Source organism: Ursus americanus, chromosome 3 (genome assembly GCF_024610735.1).
Source record: "Ursus americanus isolate L20-20 chromosome 3, mUrsAme1.1.p, whole genome shotgun sequence".
Classification (NCBI taxonomy): Eukaryota; Metazoa; Chordata; class Mammalia; order Carnivora; family Ursidae; genus Ursus; species Ursus americanus.
In genome coordinates, this window is record NC_142129.1 from 26,982,197 (window position 1) to 27,001,204 (window position 19,008).

Consider the following 19,008-nt stretch of genomic DNA (forward strand, 5'->3'; position numbering starts at 1 on the left):
ATTTTAGTTGATGAAAAACAAAACATTCAACATTTAATGAGAGAAAGTACTAGGACAAATTCTCTTAAACATTGCTGTATGCAACATTTACATAAACATACACAGAGACATTTTACAATGGGAACATTTTAAACCCAAGGCACTTGGAGGTTGCATGGTAGAAGTCACATTCATCCCCCCTGCAGTATCCAGGTTGGCTGTTGTTCTGTCTCTATAACTCAGTTCTGCCAAGTAAAGCAGCTAGTCAGTACTGGTAATTATGGCTACAAAGGCTGCTGAATGCAATTGATCCTGTGTGTGGCTACCTCCACATTCCTCTACAATGATGGGTGTCACCACATTTTAAATTATTAACATTAGCAAGGAGAACAGGGTGTTTCAAAGGACTTGTAATAGTATATAAACAATGATATTTGTGAAGAAGAAAAATGGATTAACAAAGGAGAAATTTGCAAAGTATAATGATAATGGCAGGGAATCCACTGGAAATTATGTCCTCATTTCCATAAATAAGCCAGCCTAATGTTTTCTGTTAAAATGAGGACTTGACTTTAAAGGATCATAGCAAAGAAAGAAGAAAATAAAAGTAGTTAGAATACATTCTGAGTCAAGGAAAGTCAAATGGAAGAAATTAAATTTAAGAATTGCCTTATTCTTATATTTATAGACATTTTATTACAGCATATGCATTTTATACACATATGAAGATCAAATCCTTACAGTCCTCTTAACCTAGCTTATAAACTTCAAGGTACTTAGTGGAAGGGAAATAGAATCCTTCTTATTTCCTGGACCAAATCCAATCTCTCAAACTGGGTAAAAAGAATTTGAGATAAGAAAATAACTTGCCAAAGAAAACAGAGAAAGATGTCTTGTGTTCTGCCAAATAGAGGATAAGCTATCAAGAATGAAAGAAGAGACTTGCTAAAACTTTGAAACAAATCAAGCTGCTACTGCTTGGTCTCAGGATGAACATGGAAAAATAAACTCCTTGTATGCACGGAAGAAGGGAAAACCCCAAATATTGCTTGTTCACATGCTCATAAGAGTAAGGAAGTCATATTTCCAATGTAATGTTCATGGTAACATTTTCCAAATTTTAAGCATAGGGAGCTGGAAGAAGGCCAAAGAAAAGCAAAAATAACAATGAAGGGGTAGAAAATAAGAGCTTAGATTGCAATTTTGTGGACACAATAACCATATTTCAAATTTTGAGTCAAAGTTAAATGATTTGGGCTTGAGGAAAAAAAAAGTCTATGGTAGTTATAATTTTCCATCATCATTTCTAAACACAAAAGAACAGGGGCATATAGTCAGAAATTGCACCTAGAAATAGATAAGACATTTATTATTTCCTGAAAGAAAAAAAAGCAATTAAAACAATACATAGTCTAGGCTCACAAGAGGTTGTGAAATCATTGGAACCCAGTAGTTAACTCATAGCTGAGGTCCCTTCAACTAGCTTTCCATGCTGCCTGGTTTTTCCCATAGCCCTCTTCCATGTTTCTCTCTCCCATCTTCAAAATAGTTGGATGGTCTATAAGCTTTTTAAACCTGGCCTTCTAGCATAAAAATTGCTGCCTTTAGTTTTTATTAACAAATAAAATATTAGAAAATATAATCTTATAAAATATGTAATATTATAAACATAATATTAGAAACAAATATGATTCTGTCTTTAGATTTATAGTTTTTTAAATGTTTGTGATTTTGGCATGGTGGGACATATACAGTCCATGTGGCATAATATATAGCCTAAGTAGAAATTCTGCTAACAAAGAAATCATGCACCAAATTCACCACTATATATTTAGAGAAATACATAGTTCTAAATGCAAAAGACAGTTTTTGAAGTATCACGCTTAGATAGCACAAAGGTAAAAATACACATTTCAACTCAGCTTTTGATCCGCTAAGGGAAGCTGACCATAGGCAAAGGGAAGACAAGGAGACCATAGGCAAGGATGGTCAATGATGAACAAGTCATATTTGAGTAACCACTATGTATCAGGTATTTCACACATGCTTTCTTGGTAAATCTTACAACTTTGAAGTAGGCTTAACTATCTGTATACTACATCTTTATTAAATAGAAATTATTTTCATTTTGCAGATGAGGAAACAGAATCAGAAAGGCAACTTGTCCAAGGTCCATAAGGTTATATATATCCATGGCAGAACAAGAACTCCATGTAGGGCTATCTAAAGTGTTTATTTATTACTACCCTGGTTCACAGGTTTGACAATATTAGGACTCTGATTTCCATTATTTCTCAAGAATTTGTACTGCTTTCTCCTGTCACTGTCGTTTTAATTTAACGGAACCTCACTTTTGATGTAAGAGACAAACTGATTTAGTTTCTTTTTTGTTAGCTTCCTAATTCAGAGGCAAGTCCAGGTTTACATTTCTACTGCCTTTCTAAACCTAATTATTTTATAAAAAGTCAGCTTGCTTTTCTTGAATCATTCCCCCCCAACATTACTAATGAAGTTTAATTTTGACATATCCATATTTTATGACTCCCAGGACTACATGGTCTCATTTTCCTTTCTAGATTTATTCCTACTTAGCTAGTTTCATAAGGGCAGCTTTAATTTTGAATTTTTGTAGTATTTTCAAAGGTCATTGATAATGGCTTATCAATTTCTTTAGTACACAGACTTGTATTGGGAGGTATCAGAGATGTTAAAATCAAATAGTTTTACCAAATTTTATCCGGCGTAACATGGATGTCAAGTTTAATATATGGCAACTTCTTTGTTTATTGAAATTGAATAACTAGCAAACATAATGGTGAAGATTATACAATAAATGATGCTTAAAGTGGAGAAGTCAGATACTTCTTGCTGCAGGGGGTATTCTTTACACTTCGATAAGTGCAAAACTTCGTTTAACAATATTTTAGCATTTAATTTACTGAACAAAGGGCGTTATCCTAAGTAACTTTCAATATTCTGAGGCATACAAATTTAACAAAAATTCCTGAGATTTATTTCTAAGGATTAAATCAGGCGACGCATTTTCCTGTGTAACATCCCCGAATAGGCGCATTCGTTTTGGATAAAAAGAAAACAGGGCCTTTGGGGTTTGAGAGAAAGAAAAAGATGAGAAGGGGGTAAAAGTTTATTTTCCCAATTCACAAGACGGGGAACAATGTGTTCAGGGCACGTCAGAGAAAAGAGCTTGAATTAAAATGTTCCAAATACATTTATCCCACGCAACACTCCAGGCGAGCGGTAGAATTTTTTTTTAAGTGAGTTTGGTTTTTGTTAACATCCATCAGCACGATCTCTCTTTCACAATTCTGAGAGAGGCCTGTTTGTTCCTCCACTCCCACTGTTGGAAGTTTAGACAAAGTTTGAGAAACCCCAGGCACCTGCGGCTCTGACTGAAGCCGGCGAGGAGCACAAGGGAGCGCGTCACCTCTTTCCAGTTTTCCGTCTCCAGATTCCAGTTCTTTTTGACCTGCAATGTGAACGTCCGGCTTCCGCGCCCCCAGAAATAAGAGCTATTCTGGGGAGGAGGACCTGGGTCTTCACTGACGCTTCGCAAAGGTGTGCGTCCGCGGAACAAGGGCTGGCGGCTGCCGCCGGGCCCCAACACCGCAGAAACGAGGCTCAAGGCCGGGGCCGGCACGCGTGATCACTGCCCCACGTTCCACCTCGCAGCCCGCGCCCGACCGGAAGGGGGCGGGGCTTCGGGCCGGCGCGGGGAGGCCGGCGCGGCGTGGGGGGGGGGCTCCTCCGGGGCCCAGCCCGCAGCCGCGCGTTTCCGGCGCGCTCCCCCGCGTCCTGCGTCCTGTGGTCTCGTCCGCCCCCGCTGCCATGTTGGATTGTGCGGCCGCCACCGCCGCCGAAGGAGGATTGGAGGAGGAGTTCGGAGTTTAGCGCAGTCGCCGGAGTACGAAGACAACGACCATCCGGCCAGAGCCTAGCCGGGCGGGAGCCGGGAGCTTCCCTTTCTCTGCACGGCCGGTTGTTGGCTCCTCCTTCCCGTGGCCTCCTCCTCCCCGCTCCCGAGGAGCTGCGAGATGCTGTGCCTCTGATTCCCCTCCTCCCACCCCTGTCACCGAGAGGGGAAAGAGCGCTCGCCTACTCGCCGGAGACGGCCCTGGACTCGCAACCCCGCCGGCGAAACCATGAGCTCCGGCCAGCAGCAGCCGCCGCCACCGCGGAGGGTCACCAATGTGGGGTCTTTGCTGCTCACCCCGCAGGAGAATGAGTCTCTCTTCACCTTCCTCGGCAAGAAATGTGTGGTCAGTGGCCGAGACCCGCGTCGCCATCCCCGACGTTACCTCACGGGCCCGGGCTTGAGGGCCGGGAAGTGGGAGTGGGGAAGAAGGCGGGAGCTGCGCGGGGAGGGTCCGGCTGCCGGCCAGGCCTCCAGCCAGCCCGGCTCCCTGGGTGCGGGCAGTGCGGGCCGGGGCGACCGGACGCCGCCTCCCGAAGCTACCCGTGAGCAGGAAAAGTGTCACCTCCGCAGGCCTGTCCTGGAACCCTGCCTGGCCGGGCCCGGGTCTGCGCTCTTGCCGCTGGTTCAAACTTTGCCCTCAGGCCACAAGGGGATTTTATTCTTGCACGAGCTGCTTGATCTTAAAAACCGGGCCTCTGTACTGGCCCTCGCTTCCCCTCCTGCTGTTTGATCTGGGGATACTTTCTTTCACAATGGCAGAGGTTTCAGGAGTGGGTAGGTCGGGGAATGAAGCCTAGATATGAATGAAGAGGACCAGAATGGGGTTTTTGATCCCCCTTTAGGAGCCCAGGAGGGAATGAAGTCGAGTGCATTGGTTCAGAATGAAGGCAGGAAATGCTACTGCTCCCCATTGCAGAGAAACAGCGTTTATTTCTCGAGCAATCTCGCCCAGGCCTGGTTTCTGCTCTCCTCCCCACTGATTTTTTTCATTGGTGGGAGGAGGTGCTGCTCTCCCCACAACCATGCGCAGGGGAACCGCAATCTCTAGTAGTTCTTGGCCTTTTGGGGCCTGAGAGTGATTCTTAGGTTGGTGCTGTGCGGCCTGTTCCAACCCCAGATGGCCGGTTGGGAGCAAGCAGTTCTGTGGGAAGGGGAATGTGTGTTGTTGACGGAAGCATTCATTACATTGGCTGCTGGCACTTCTGGGGGTGGGGAGGTTCTGCTCTGTGGTGTAGGCCTTGTCAGGCTGCATCTTACTGCGGTGGCTGGGTTGTACTGTGGTTGAGTTTGTTGAAACGCTGTTTGGGTCCCTTTCTCCCCTCTTTGCGTGTTAGCACCTGCACAGTATGTGCCACTGGAACCCAGGAAACCCCTACTGAAATGTCAGCAGAGCGGTACCATTTTACAACTTTTCTTAGTAGTGTTAAATATGTCACACTAGGCTACATCTGCTTGTTTAAGAAGTTAGGATTAGACAATTTCTGGAAAGTTACCCTATGGGTTAATTGTTAACTTATAGGAGTCAACCTTTTGTATCCTCTTGGAGATTGAATCGTTACATTTAATTCAGATGTGTTTAATATTTTACTGATTAGAAGAATGAAATAAGAGGACTGGCTTAAAATCAGTATTTTGGGAAACAACTTTAAAGAAAATGATCCCCCCCCCCCCCCGCTTTTAAACAAATGAGAAAACTGAGCTAGTGAACCCTAAGTCACACAGCAATTTAGTCATGTAACCAGAACTAGAAAACCAGGACTCCTGATGCCTAGTCTGGACTTTCCACTACATCATGTTGTTTTAGAAGGGTTTTTTTCTTACTTGTTATTGATTTATTTCAAAAAGTGGTGCAAAAGGAATAATCACTTCTTTTTTTTACACCAAAACTTGATGTAATTAGAGTGTGAGATTTTAAGGCAGCACTAATTTTTGTGTATTTTCAATTTAGGAAAATCTCTAGCTCTTTAAATGTTACATTATCTGCAAATGAAAAAAAAATTAAAATTTCACTGGTTTATTTTCATTTGCTATGTAATCTCTGTCAGAAAGGAAGTAGTTGTATTACGTTTTACATACCAGACACATTAACCTTAGGCAGGAAGGAATTTACATTTAAACACGAGTACACTGACTAATTGCTCTATGCTTACCTGTAATGTTTACTGGTTTCAAAAAAATGAAAGATGTGAAAGAACACATTGAGAAAGATAGCCTTGCTTTCTGGTTAGCATAAGTGGATTGCTGAATAACCCATCAGTATTCAGTGCTCAACATCTTCATGTCATCTATTATTAATCATCTTTACCTTTTGAATTTGTCATTTAAAACCAGAGTCTTGTGCTATGAAATTATTGTGAAGATTAACTTTAATATTTGAAGTCTCCAGTGACTTGAGAATAAAGTATTTAAAAAAGAATATTTAAAATTTTTTGAACAGTCCTTTTTTTGTTATTTGCTGACTGTGCAGCTTTTTGTAGTTTAAAATAATAGCGAAATACATTATCTCATTAAAAAAAATCAGCAATAACATTTACAAGTCAGACCAAATTTGTTAGGGCAGAAGTGTATTCAGAGCCCTATCTAAGAGTTCAAGGAATGAAGCAGAAGTAGTTACAGTCCCAGTTCTGGAGGAGCTGCATTCCTTCTTTGACTCAACAAATATATATTGAGTAAGTTAATGTCGAGGTCAAAGTCAGGGTTGATGCCTACCTGCAAGGAGCTTTACTATGTCTCACAAGGGAAACAAGTAAACTGATGAGTAAGTCAGTACTTCAGAGTGATGTATAAGATACTGAATGTCACAGTGGAAAATGTCTTGGCTTTGTAGTCAGCACACCAGAGTTCAAACTCATTTGGTCACTTAGGACAAGTTTTGTTCTTGTTTTTTCTTTTTTTTAATTTCCTGTGGTAGAATTGGTTTTCTCTATTCTAAAATAGGGATACCGTCTTATGGGATGATTTTGTGGATTAGAAGGACCATATGTAAATATATAGATGATATTATTTTTTTTGCAAAAGTTTAGGAGATTAAGAGAGGATGAGTTAGGGGCGCCTGAGTGGCGCAGTTGTTAAGCGTCTGCCTTAGGCTCAAGGCGTGATCCCAGCGTTTTGGGATCGAGTCCCACATCTGGCTCCTCCGCTAGGAGCCTGCTTCTTCCTCTCCCACTCCCCCTGCTTGTGTTCCCTCTCTCGCTGGCTGTCTCTCTCTGTCAAATGAATAAATAAAATCTTAAAAAAAAAAAAAGAGAGAGGATGAGTTAATGTTTTTTTAGGGTGGGTGATACGTGAATATTTAAGATTAGTATACTCCCAGGTTGTGAGAGGAATGAAACAGCTTGGAAAGTTGGGGGCCTACTAGTAGTTTGTTGTGGAGCAAGGAGGGTTTCTGCTTGGGTTCTCAAATTTAGGTATGTATTAGAAACATTGTGGAGATTACAAATACTACTAGCCCGCATTCCTAGATAATATTCAGTGGGTCCAAGATGGAACCTGGGTATTTCTATTTTTAGCAAGCTTAACAGGAGACTTTAACATATATGAAGTTTACTGTTTTCTGATAGGGTAATCCTGAAACACAATTTGAAATGTTTATGTGTTTCCGTTCAATCTTGGGTGTATATTTTGTGAGTTAAGGTTAAATTAAAACAAAGGGGTTTTGTTTTATATAATATATATTATTCTAGGAGAATAATAATTATATATATATAATTCTGGAAGATTAGACCTCATGCCTATGTAGTTTTCTATAATTTTTATAACATCTAGTGTACAGATCACCGAATACTTATTGATTAATTATAATTGCTAACTCTTTTATTCCTCAGGAGCTCATTTAGTATTTCTCATTTCTCAATCAGGTTGTTAAAATCTTCGGTTTCTGATGCAGGTTGTATTTGGACTTAGGTCTTCGTTTATTTGAACAAAATGGTTTAAGTCAGATGCTGAATACAGGTAGTAACAGTAGCTGTCCAACAGTTACATTGTTTCTGTTCTAAATTCTTAAATAGGTTTCCCGGGAGAGGTGCTTAGATGGATCATTGTTTTGATGAAGGCCTGAATTAAGGCAGCACTGGTGGGAAGTTAGGGCTGAGAATGTATTTCACCTTGAGTACGGAAAGAGAAAAAAAGGTTAATATTTATGGGATTTGGAATATACAAAGCAGAGAAGGCAACCTTGTCTAGTATAGCAGAAAAAGGTGAGTATAAGAGTGTGTGTCATATAGGATAAACTAATGTATAGGAGGAGATTTAGAAGAATCTAGCAGATTGTTATTCTTAGCTTTTAGGCAGATTTCTTAGCCAATATGAGCCTTAATGTCTAGATTTGTAAAATGGGCTTACTCAAGGATTTCATAGAATAATGCTATAATGTATGCACAGCACTTGGAATACCTACCACTTCTGAAGTGTTCTGTTTGGAGAAGCATGTGGAAGAAGGTAAAGAAGATTTTTTTAAAATTTTTGTTTAAGTGTTAGATTCAACAGTTTCAGTGAACTGATTTGGTCATTTTAGAGACTGATTCAAAGTTGAGGTATAAAAGAGCAGGTAGAGGTAATTAATTGAAAGTTAATCTCCCTAGGAGTTTATAGAACCCTACATTAGTGTAGAGGTCACTTTCACTGTAAAGATTTTGGAAGCAAAACAAGTTCATACATTCTTGTCCATAGTAGTATATATCATTAACTGTAAATGTAACTCTTATTGGTATATGACTGAGCAATCTAGTACTTTTAAGTGATTATGTATTATTTAGTAATTAGAAGATGTTTAGTGTATTTAACTCTATTCATAAATATACTATAACAGAAATATATCCTGTTTTTATTTATCATATCTACCATATCAGTATTCTTTTTTTTTTTTAAGATTTTATTTATTTATTTGACAGAGATAGAGACAGCCAGCAAGAGAGGGAACACAAGCAGGGGGAGTGGGAGAGGAAGAAGCAGGCTCATAGTGGAGGAGCCTGACGTGGGGCTCCATCCCGTAACGCCGGGATCACGCCCTGAGCCGAAGGCAGACACTCAACTGCTGTGCCACCCAGGCGCCCCTATATCAGTATTCTTAGTAGTGGAGGATTAATGACTAGAATATCAATATAGGAGCATGAAATTAATTAGAAAACATTAGTTTCACTTTCAAGTTAATGTGTTATAGAGGAATTGTGACCCTTTTTTAAAGAGATCAAATAATTGGGTTTATTTTTATTTATTTATTTTTAAGATTTTATTTATTTATTTGACAGAGAGAGACAGCCAGTGAGAGAGGGAACACAAGCAAGGGGGTGGGAGAGGAAGAAGCAGGCTCCTAGCAGAGAAGCCTGATGTGGGGCTCTATCCCAGAATGCTGGGATCACGCCCTGAGCCGAAGGCAGACGCTGAATGACTGCGCCACCCAGGTGCCCCAATAATTGGGTTTAGAGTAATATTGAAGAGGCAAATCTAGAAAAGCCCCCTTTAGAAAATGGAATCAAATGAAACACTTACAGTAACTTCATAGTTCAATTGCTATGGCTTTCTGTTAGTTTCCTTGGTTTCTCAGTTTCCTTGGTCCCTTGGTTCCTCTGCCATAGTGATTTTTTAAACTTATTTTTAACGTGATTTGAAAATTACTATACAAATCTGTCTTCGTAAAAAGGGTGTTCATTAAACACCAGATATATTCAAACAAAATGGAAATATGAAAGATATGTAGGAGTATAAAATGCTGTTAAAAACAATGTGAGGAGATCAAAATTATCGTAAGCCAAACATACAGTAAGTAACCTTTGGACAATGAAATGTTTTTCAAGTTTCATTTTAAAGGTAAATTTTATATTAGATTTGGAGAAGCTAAAACTATCTAGTATTTTTAATTATTAAGATAGAGGTGAAGTTGTTTATTTATCATGTCTTTAGTTCCAAAATAAAAATTTTTAAGTGAAATTGTCCCTCCAGTATGATGAATACTTTTGTCGCCATAAAATATTAGAAGTACTTAAATACCTAAGAAATTTTCATTATAGTAAAGGAGCTGGTTGATTTGTATGTAATGCATAAAGCCAGTTAGAAACTCAGATGATTTCCTCTGTTTTTATTAACGAAATGTCATCATGATCAAATACTGAGGACTTACTGACAACATAACATCCTGTCAGTATCTTGGAATACATGAAAGGAGTAAGGAAGATTTAGTCCTTACACCTTAGCTGGGGAAGGCAAAAATCATGCACAGAAAGATATGTTTCACAAGCCAGCACATAATTGATTTAAATAATAGAGAGGAAAGATAGATAGATTACAGTGGAATTTGGTACATCATTGTGGGGCTTGAACATGAGGACCTTAAATGCCCTTAAATGGTCAGGAACAAGGAAGCAGCTCAGTTGAAGTAGAGGGACATGTGTAAGTAAGTTTAGAGTAGAAAATTTGCATAGAGTATTAGGAAATATTAAATAGACTGGCTTGGCTAGAAATGAGAATGGTATTTGCTTGAGAACATAACAAATGATAAGTTTGAAGGGTAAATTGAGGCCAGATTTTGGAAGACCTTGACCGCCAACTTAGAGGTTGAGGTTTAGTCCTTAAGTAGTAGGGGTCAAAAGATTTTTGATTCAAAAACTGTTAGGCTGGAAGAGTCTAAAGATGGGAAAAACTAGAAATTACATTCATAATGGAAATAATTCAGTAATGGTTTAAAGTTTAGGAAACATTTTCATATTCATTATCTCAGCTGACCTGGCCTGGCTAAGGAACCTGAATTGTAGCAGCATCTGGAACAAAAGGGTTATGAGGTATAGTAAATCCATGGTCTTTGTGCACATGGTAGACACCACCTGTCACTCCTAGCATTTTTTCCTATGTTCAGGTGCGGTCTCTGAATACTCAGCATATCCCTACAGGCAGCCACTACCAATCAGTCCAGGTTCACATAGATGAAATCTAGTTGCTATTCCAAGGCTATATAGTAGAAATGTTGTGAAGAAAAAATTAGCAATATTTAGTTGGCTGTGTGAATTCCAGATGACAACAGAAACTCCTGATAGTAATGGCAAGGTAGTAGGAATTTTAAGAGTAGAGCTTTTGGCATCCTTTGCAGAGTGTTGATTATTGAGGCCTTGGGAGTGAATTCAGTCTATGAAGGGGTTGGTGCAGGTCAGGACTACAGAGGGAGGTAGTCTAACCCATATTTGACTTGGCCAGTATTTGAGAAGGGTGGATTTCAGTGAGGAGTTGAAGGGGGAGAAAGATGTTCTCTTTAAGTTATCTGAAAAATGGTATTATACATGCTGTTCTGCAACTTAATTTTTTCACTTATATTAATATATTTTTCATATATTTCCATGTTCATTTATATCTGTTGCATACCTTTATTACTACATCCTCTATTTTGTGAGTTTCTGGTAACTTATTATAAGTATTGATAGGTGCATTAGTTTTCTGGGGCTACCGTAATGAAGTATCACAAATGGGTAGCTTAAAGGCAAATTTATTCTTGCTCACTTTGGAGGCTACCAGTCAGAAATGAAGGTGTTAGCAGGGTTGGTTCCTTCTGGAGGCCCTGAGAGAATTTGTGCCATGCCTCTCTCCTAGCTTCTGGCATTGCTGGCAATCCTTGATGATCCTTGGCTTAGATACTCATGACTGTAATCTCTACCTATGTAATCACATGGTGTTTTCTACCTCTCTGTTTTCTCTTAAAAGGACACCAGTCATTGCATTAATGTCAGCCCTAATGACCTCATTTTAACGTGGTTATGTTTGCAAAGCCACTCTTTCAAACTAAGGTCCATTTGCAGATACAGGTGTTAGAACTTCAGTATATCTTTTAAGAAGACATAATTCAGTCCTGAACAATAGGTATTTTTTACTTTCCAAGTTTTTGCCTTTAGAAAAAGTGCTGTAGGGACACGTGGGGGGCTCAGTCGGCTAAGCGTCTACCTTCCGCTCAGGTCGTGATCCCAGGGTCCTGAGATCAAGTCCTACATTGGGCTCCTTGTTCAGCGGGGAGCCTGCTTCTCCCTCTGCCTCCTGCTCCCCCTGCTTGAGCACACGCACGCTCTCTCTCTCTCTTTCTCTGACAAATAAATCTTTAAAAAAAAAAGTGCTAGAGTGAACATCCAAATATTTATTTTTATATATCCTTTCTAAACTAATTCTGTAAAATGAATTCTAAGAAATGAAGTCAAAGGGCACAGACATTAAAAATATTGGGGTGCCTGTGTGTCAAGCACGTGCCTTTGGCTCAGGTCATGATCCCAGGGTCCTGGGATCGAGCTCCACATCAGGCTACCTGCTCAGTGGGGTTCTCCCTCTCTCTCTGCCTGCTGCTCCCCTTGCTTGTTGTCTCTCTGTCAGATGAATAAATAAAATCTTAAAAAAAAAATAATAATATATACAGCTGGATTGTCTTCCAAAGCAGCTGTTTCTAAACTCCATGTATTCTCATCAACACTAGGATTTCAGAATCATTTCCATTTTGACAGTTTTACTGGTCAAAAAAAATCTTGTTTGATTTGTAGTTTTTAGTAAAGTTAAATATCTTTTCATGTCTGTTTGTTATTGATATTTCTTCTCTGAATTATTTGTTCTTTAGACCTTTTTTTTTCCCTTGGTTATTTGGAGAACTCCTTAGGGATAGTTACTGTATATTACAGTATTTTTTTGGCAGTTTGTCATGTATCTTTTAACAGAAGTATATTTGGTGTTTCTGGTCATTGCATGGGATTTGAAGTTAGATATAATAGTCTTTAATTATATCAAGTTTTTATTTAATACTGCCCTAGCTTAGAATTGCAAAAATATTTACTAAATTTTCTTAGTACTTTTATGGTTATATTTTGAACATTTTATCATTGATCTTTCTAGAAATGACTTTGGAAAATGAGTATAGTAGAAATCCAGCTTTATTTTTATAAATGGCTAGTTGTCCCAATACCATATATTGAACAATTTTTTTCTCTCATCTATTTGAAATGCAACCTTTATTATTTACTAAATTTTCAGATATACTTACTTACATGCGTTTCTTCATTCTCTTCTATTTATTTCATTTGTTTATTTCTTTGCCTGTTACAGAATTTTTAATGAATGTAGCTTTATAATGACGGTACAGTTTGGTTATCATTAAGTCCCTCATTACTCTCCTTTTCAACATCTTCTGGCTATTTTTATGTGCTGTGCTTTGTATTTTTTCAAGACTTAACTCCCACCTCTGTCCCTCACCAGAAAATACTTGCTTTGATTTGGAATAGCATTGAATTTGTAGATTAATTTAGGAAGAATTGACATATTGTGGCTTCGCATTGGAAAATAAGTCTCTTTTATTTACTATTTAGGTCTTATTTCATTCTGTAGTTTTATAGTTTTCTTATATCTATTAACCATTTAAAGATGTTTTAGAGTGCAAAAGTAATATACACTTATTTGTTCAAAACATACACACAGTGTACTATGCAGCGTCAAAAGTTAAAATACCCTTTCACACCTCTAAGCCTCCAATACAATTAGGATTCACATAAAGCTCTTCTTAATAGTTTGATGTGACTGTTTCCCTTTTTTTTCTTTACTTTTATGTGTATTCAATGCTATAAATCTCTCTCTAAGCACTGCTTCTGCTGCATGCCACAAATTTTGGTAAGTTATATTTTCATTTTCATTTAATTCCAAATTATTTTATAAATTTCTCAAGACTTGGGGTATCTGGGTGGCTCAGTTGTTTAAGCATCGCCTTTGATTTGGGTCATGGTCCCAGGGTCCTGGGATCAAACCCTGTGTCAGGCTTCCTGCTCAGCAGGGAGTCTGCTTCTCCCTCTCCCTCTGCCCTCTCTCTCTCTCTCTCTCTCAAATAAATAAATAAATAAATAAATAAATAAATACATACAATTTCTCAAGACCTTTTTAACCCCTATGTTATTTAACAGTATGTTTAGCTCCAAATATTTTGAAAATTTCTTTTATTGATTTCTACATTGTTGTCTGAGAACATACTTTGCATGATTTCTGTTCTTTTATTTTTTATTTTTTTTAGAGATTTTATTTACTTATTTGAGAGAAAAAGCCTGGGGGGGGGCAGGGAGAGGAGAGGCAGAGGGAGAGGGAAAAGCAGACTCCCTGCTGAGCAGGGAGCCCTATGTGGGGCTCGATCCCAGGACCTGGGGATCATGGCCTGAGCCAAAGGCAGATGCTTAACTGATTGAGCCACCTAAGCACCCCTCTCTTCTTTTAAATTTAAGTTGTGTTTTATGGCCCAGAATAGTGTCTCTCTTGGTGATTATTCCATGTGGACCTGAGAAGAATGTGTATTTTGCTGTTGTTGAATGAAGTATTCTATCAATGTGAACTAGATCCAGCTTATCAAAGAATTATTGAATCCTCACTGATTTTCTGCCTGCTAGATCTGTCAATTATTGATTGAATAGTGTTGGAGTCTCCAGCTTAAGTAGTGGATTCATCTGTTTCTTCTTGCAGTTCTGTCTGCTTTTGCCTCATGTATTTTGATGCTCTGTTGTTAAATGCAAACATATATTAAGTATTGTTACATCTTCCTGGAGAAATGGTCTTCTTATCATTATGTAATGTCCCTCTTTATTCCCGATCATTTTCTTTGCTCTGAAGAATGCTTTGCCAAAAATTAATATAGCTACTCCAACTTTCTTTCATTTTATGTTAGCATAGTATATTTTTTCTCTCTTTGCTTTTAATTATCTGTGTCTTTATAATTAAAATGTGTTTTTTGGTAAACAACTTATATTGGCTCTATTTTTTAATCCACTCTGACGGTCACTGTCTTTTAATTAGTACAGACCATTTACATTTAAAGTGATCATGGATATAATTGGATTAATGTCTACTATATTGTTGTTTTCTATTTGTTGCCCTTGTTTCTTTTTTTCTCTTCCAGTCTTTTTCTGCTTTGTTTGTTGTTATTTTTTTTAAGATTTTATTTATTTATTTTAGAGAGAGAGGGAGCATGTGCACATGTGAGCAATGGCGAGGGGTATAGGAAGAGGGAGAGGGAGAGAGAATCTGAAGCAGTCTCTGGGCTCAGCTCGGAGCCCAATGTGGGGCTTGATAGTAGGACTGCAAGATCATGCCCTGAGCTGAAACCAAGAGTCAGGGGCTTAACTGACTGAGCTACCGAGGCACCCCAGTCTTTGTTTGGTTTTAATTGCACATTTTATATGATTCCATTTTCTTTTCCTCTCAGCATATTAATTATATTTCTTAAAACAAATTTTTAGTGACTTCCCTACGTCCTGCAATATACATTTACAGTCAATCTATGTCCAGTTTCAGATAACACTATATTGCCTCATGGGTAGTATAAGTACCTTATAACAGAGTACTCCCAATCCCCCCATGTCTATAAGCCATAATCACTGAGTACATTGTTGCTGTTAAAGCAATGTTAGAGCAATTAAAAATAAGAAAAATAAAAGAAATTAAATAAAAGAAAAGAAAAATAAAATTCTTTCTCTAACACTTTTTTCTTTCAAGTATATTCATGTTTCTGACTTACATCATTTGTTTCACTCTAAAGAATTTTTAGTACTTCTTGCAAGTAGCCTTCTTCTCTAGTGGGAACAAGTTCAATTTCTGTTTATCTTAAAAAGTACTTATCCACTTTTGAGGATAATTTTGCTGGATATAGAATTGTAGATTGGTGTGTTTTTCTTTTCGCACTTTAAATATCTTATGCCACTCTCTTGTTTGTGTGGCTTCTGAAGAGACATTTAATGTAATTCTTACTTACCATAGGAGGAGAAAATTCCTCCAATAGGAATTCTTAGGTTTACTTAAACGTGTACTAAATGAATCTTTAATTTTTCAAGCCTGTGTTTGATGCATCTAATGATTATGATCTTTTTCTTATTTTTTGGAGAACTCAAGAGAAGTTTCTGAAGCAGAAGTTATTTTAATTCTTTATTTGATTAAACATACTCTGAATAATCTTAATCTCACATTAAAAGACCTCAAAATAGTGTTCATAGTATGTAGCTAATCAGTTAACATTTATTGAATTTAACCATCAGGAATTCACTATTAGAACATGTGGAAATCAGGGAACTGGCTGTATGCATACACCCACCTATATACTGAAAGACTGTTAGTGCTACATTTTTATTTAATTTTTGTATTGCATCTTTCTTCCATGAGCTCAGACCAACCTGTTCATTTCTAAAAACAGAATTTTCCCACAGAATGCTAGGAAACAGTTTGAATAACTCAAAAAATTATGTAATATTCAGGTGTGAGACTTTGGGAAAAGGTCTTTGATAGCAGTCACGTGACTATTTAAAAAATGACTTTTCCTTTTCATTAAAAATATAGTGCTTATTACAAAGATTAAGACCTTCACTGTCTGATAACATAAGTGGTAGCCATTAGCCAGTGTCTTTTGAGCACTTGAAGTATTATTAGTTCAAATTGAGACGTGCAGTAACTGTGAGATACACATTGGATTTCCAAGACTTAGTACAAAAAAGCATGCAAAATATTTCACTAAGATTTTAATATTGGGGTGCCTGGCTGGCTCAGTCAGAAGAGCATGTGACTCTTAATCTTGGGGTCATGAGTTCGAGCCTCACATTGGGTGTAGAGATCGCTTAAATAAATAGACTTAAAAAAAAGATTTTAATATTGATTATATGCTGAAATGATAGTTTAAGAAATATATTTGGTTAGGGGCGCCTGGGTGGCACAGCGGTTAAGCGTCTGCCTTTGGCTCAGGGCATGATCCTGGCGTTCTAGGATCGAGCCCCACATCAGGCTCTTCTGCTATGGGCCTGCTTCTTCCTCTCCCACTCCCCCTGCTTGTGTTCCCTCTCTCACTGGCTGTCTCTATCTCTGTCGAATAAATAAATAAAATCTTTAAAAAAAGAAAAAAAAAAGAAATATATTTGGTTAAATAAAATTTATTAAAACTAATTTCATCTACTTTTTATTTACATGTTGGCTACCAGAAAATTTGAAATTGCTTATGTAATTCACATTATATTTCTACTGGGCAGTGTAGACTTCAGCAGTTCACAAGGTAATAAAGATAAAAATGGAAAATCATCCATAAACCCCATCATCCAGAAATAACTCTTATTAATGTTTTTGTGTATATCCTTCTAGGTTTTGTTTTTCATGAATTATTGAATGATAAATAAAAACCTGTACTTACTCTCAGAAAACACCCCCAGACAAATATAGATATTAATTTTTTTATTGACATTGTTTCATGTCAGTAAGCATACTGTTTTCAGTGGATGCACACATTAGAGAAGATTGACCAATTTCCTAGAGATAGACAGTTAATTTTCTCTTTTTTTTAATTCTTCCTAACATTCTCCCTAACATTTGTATGTATATACATATATTCCATCTGTCTTCACAGACTTGATCTGTTATTTTACTATGATAATTTCAAAGACATAGAATTGTTTAAAGAGATAAGCACATTTAAAATTTGACTTTATATTGCCAAATTACACTGTCATCGTGCCTTTTATTATGATACTCTAGTGTATTCTTTGTAGTTCTTGAAAGTGCCCAATTGCTATGTAACCCTGCCCATGGGACCATTAATACTAAGTAACATTAAATGAATATAAATAGCAATAATTTTTTGAATTTAATTCCACAAAAATGTTCTGATTTCTTAAATGTGATTTTCCTGAGTCCTGGATATGATTTTTCTTAAGTATTAGAGATTTTTCAATTTTAAAATGAAAGTGAATAAATCAACAATAAAGTATGAAAAGAGTCCAAATGTCCATCAGCTGATGAATGGATAAAGAAGGAATGGTATATAGATATACAGTGGAATATTACTCAGCCATCAAAAGAATGAAATCTTGCCATTTGCAATGACATGGATGAAGCTAGAGTGTATTATGCTAAGCGAAATAAGTCAGAGAAAGACAAATACCATATGATTCCACTCATGTAGAATTTAAGAAACAAAACAGATGAACATAGGGAAGGAAAGGAAAAATAAAATAGGATACAAACAGAGGGAGCAAACCATAAGAGACTTTTAACTCTAGAGAACAAACAGGGTAGAGGGAAGGGGGGGTGGGGTAAATGGGTGATGGGCATTAAGGAGGGCACTTGTAATGAGCACTGGGTGTTATATGTAGGTGGTGAATCACTCGATTCTACTCCTGAAACTAATACTACACTATATATTAACTAATTTGAATTTAAATAAAATCTTGGGGAAAAAATGAAATGAAAGCGAATGCATGAGAAGATAAATATAACAAAGTTTTATGTATCTCCCTCGTAAAGTAGGATATTGTGGGTTTTTTCTCAAATAAAGCAAGTAAGAAGTTTGTGTTAATATTTATTGTTACTAACAACTTTCCCCTTATTTTATCTAGCCACCTTGCAAACAAGTTTGTGTCAAGCATAGAAGTAATTAATTTGGTAGTTTGTTTTTAAAACTCATCACAGTAAGGTATATTTCACTTTTAAAACAATTGAGGTATAATTTACATACAATAAAACACACATATTTATAAACTTAATTTTTATATATCTAAATACTAAAATTGATGAATTTTGACATGTGATATACTTGTGTAACCAGCACCCCCCCCAAAAAAGATTAAGAATATCTCTAACACCTTATAAAGTTCCCTATGTCTCTATCCAACCAGTTACTTTCTAATTCTTACCTCTCCTTCACCTGCCACTCCATCCCTAGCAATCACTTTTTGATTTCTATCACAATGGGTTAGTTTTTGCCTGTTTGACTTCTTTCACTCAGCATGTTTTTGAGATTCATTTGTGTTATTGCATAGGTATTTGTTTTTATTGCTCAGTGGTGTTGCATTGAGGAATATATCACAGTTTATTTATGCATTCTCCTATTGATGGATGTTTAAGTTGTTTCCGTTTGGGACAGTTATAAGTAAGGCTTCTGTTGAATGTTCTTGTATAAGTTTTTTATGTCACACATGTTTTTATTTCTTTGGGGTAAATATCTAGGGGAATAATTACATTGTCGTAGGAAGATGTATATTTATCTTTTATAACAAACTTTCAGATAGTTCTCTAAGTGGCTAGTGCCATTTTACACTTTGACCAACAGTGTATGGGACTTCTAGTTGTTCCATGTCTTC

The 19,008-nt window shown here is 37.4% G+C and overlaps 1 protein-coding gene across 1 annotated transcript in view; it reads left to right on the plus strand.

Annotated features, from left to right (window-relative positions):
* The first annotated feature begins 3,771 nt into the window (after positions 1–3,771).
* The window catches only part of WASL (WASP like actin nucleation promoting factor), a 64,281-nt gene continuing 49,044 nt past the window's right edge, over positions 3,772–19,008 (plus strand). Inside the window, exon 1 of the mRNA XM_045792733.2 lies at positions 3,772–4,256. Coding sequence (XP_045648689.1) covers positions 4,140–4,256 — 117 coding nt within the window. The 5' untranslated portion in view covers positions 3,772–4,139. The remainder of the gene's footprint in view (positions 4,257–19,008) is intronic.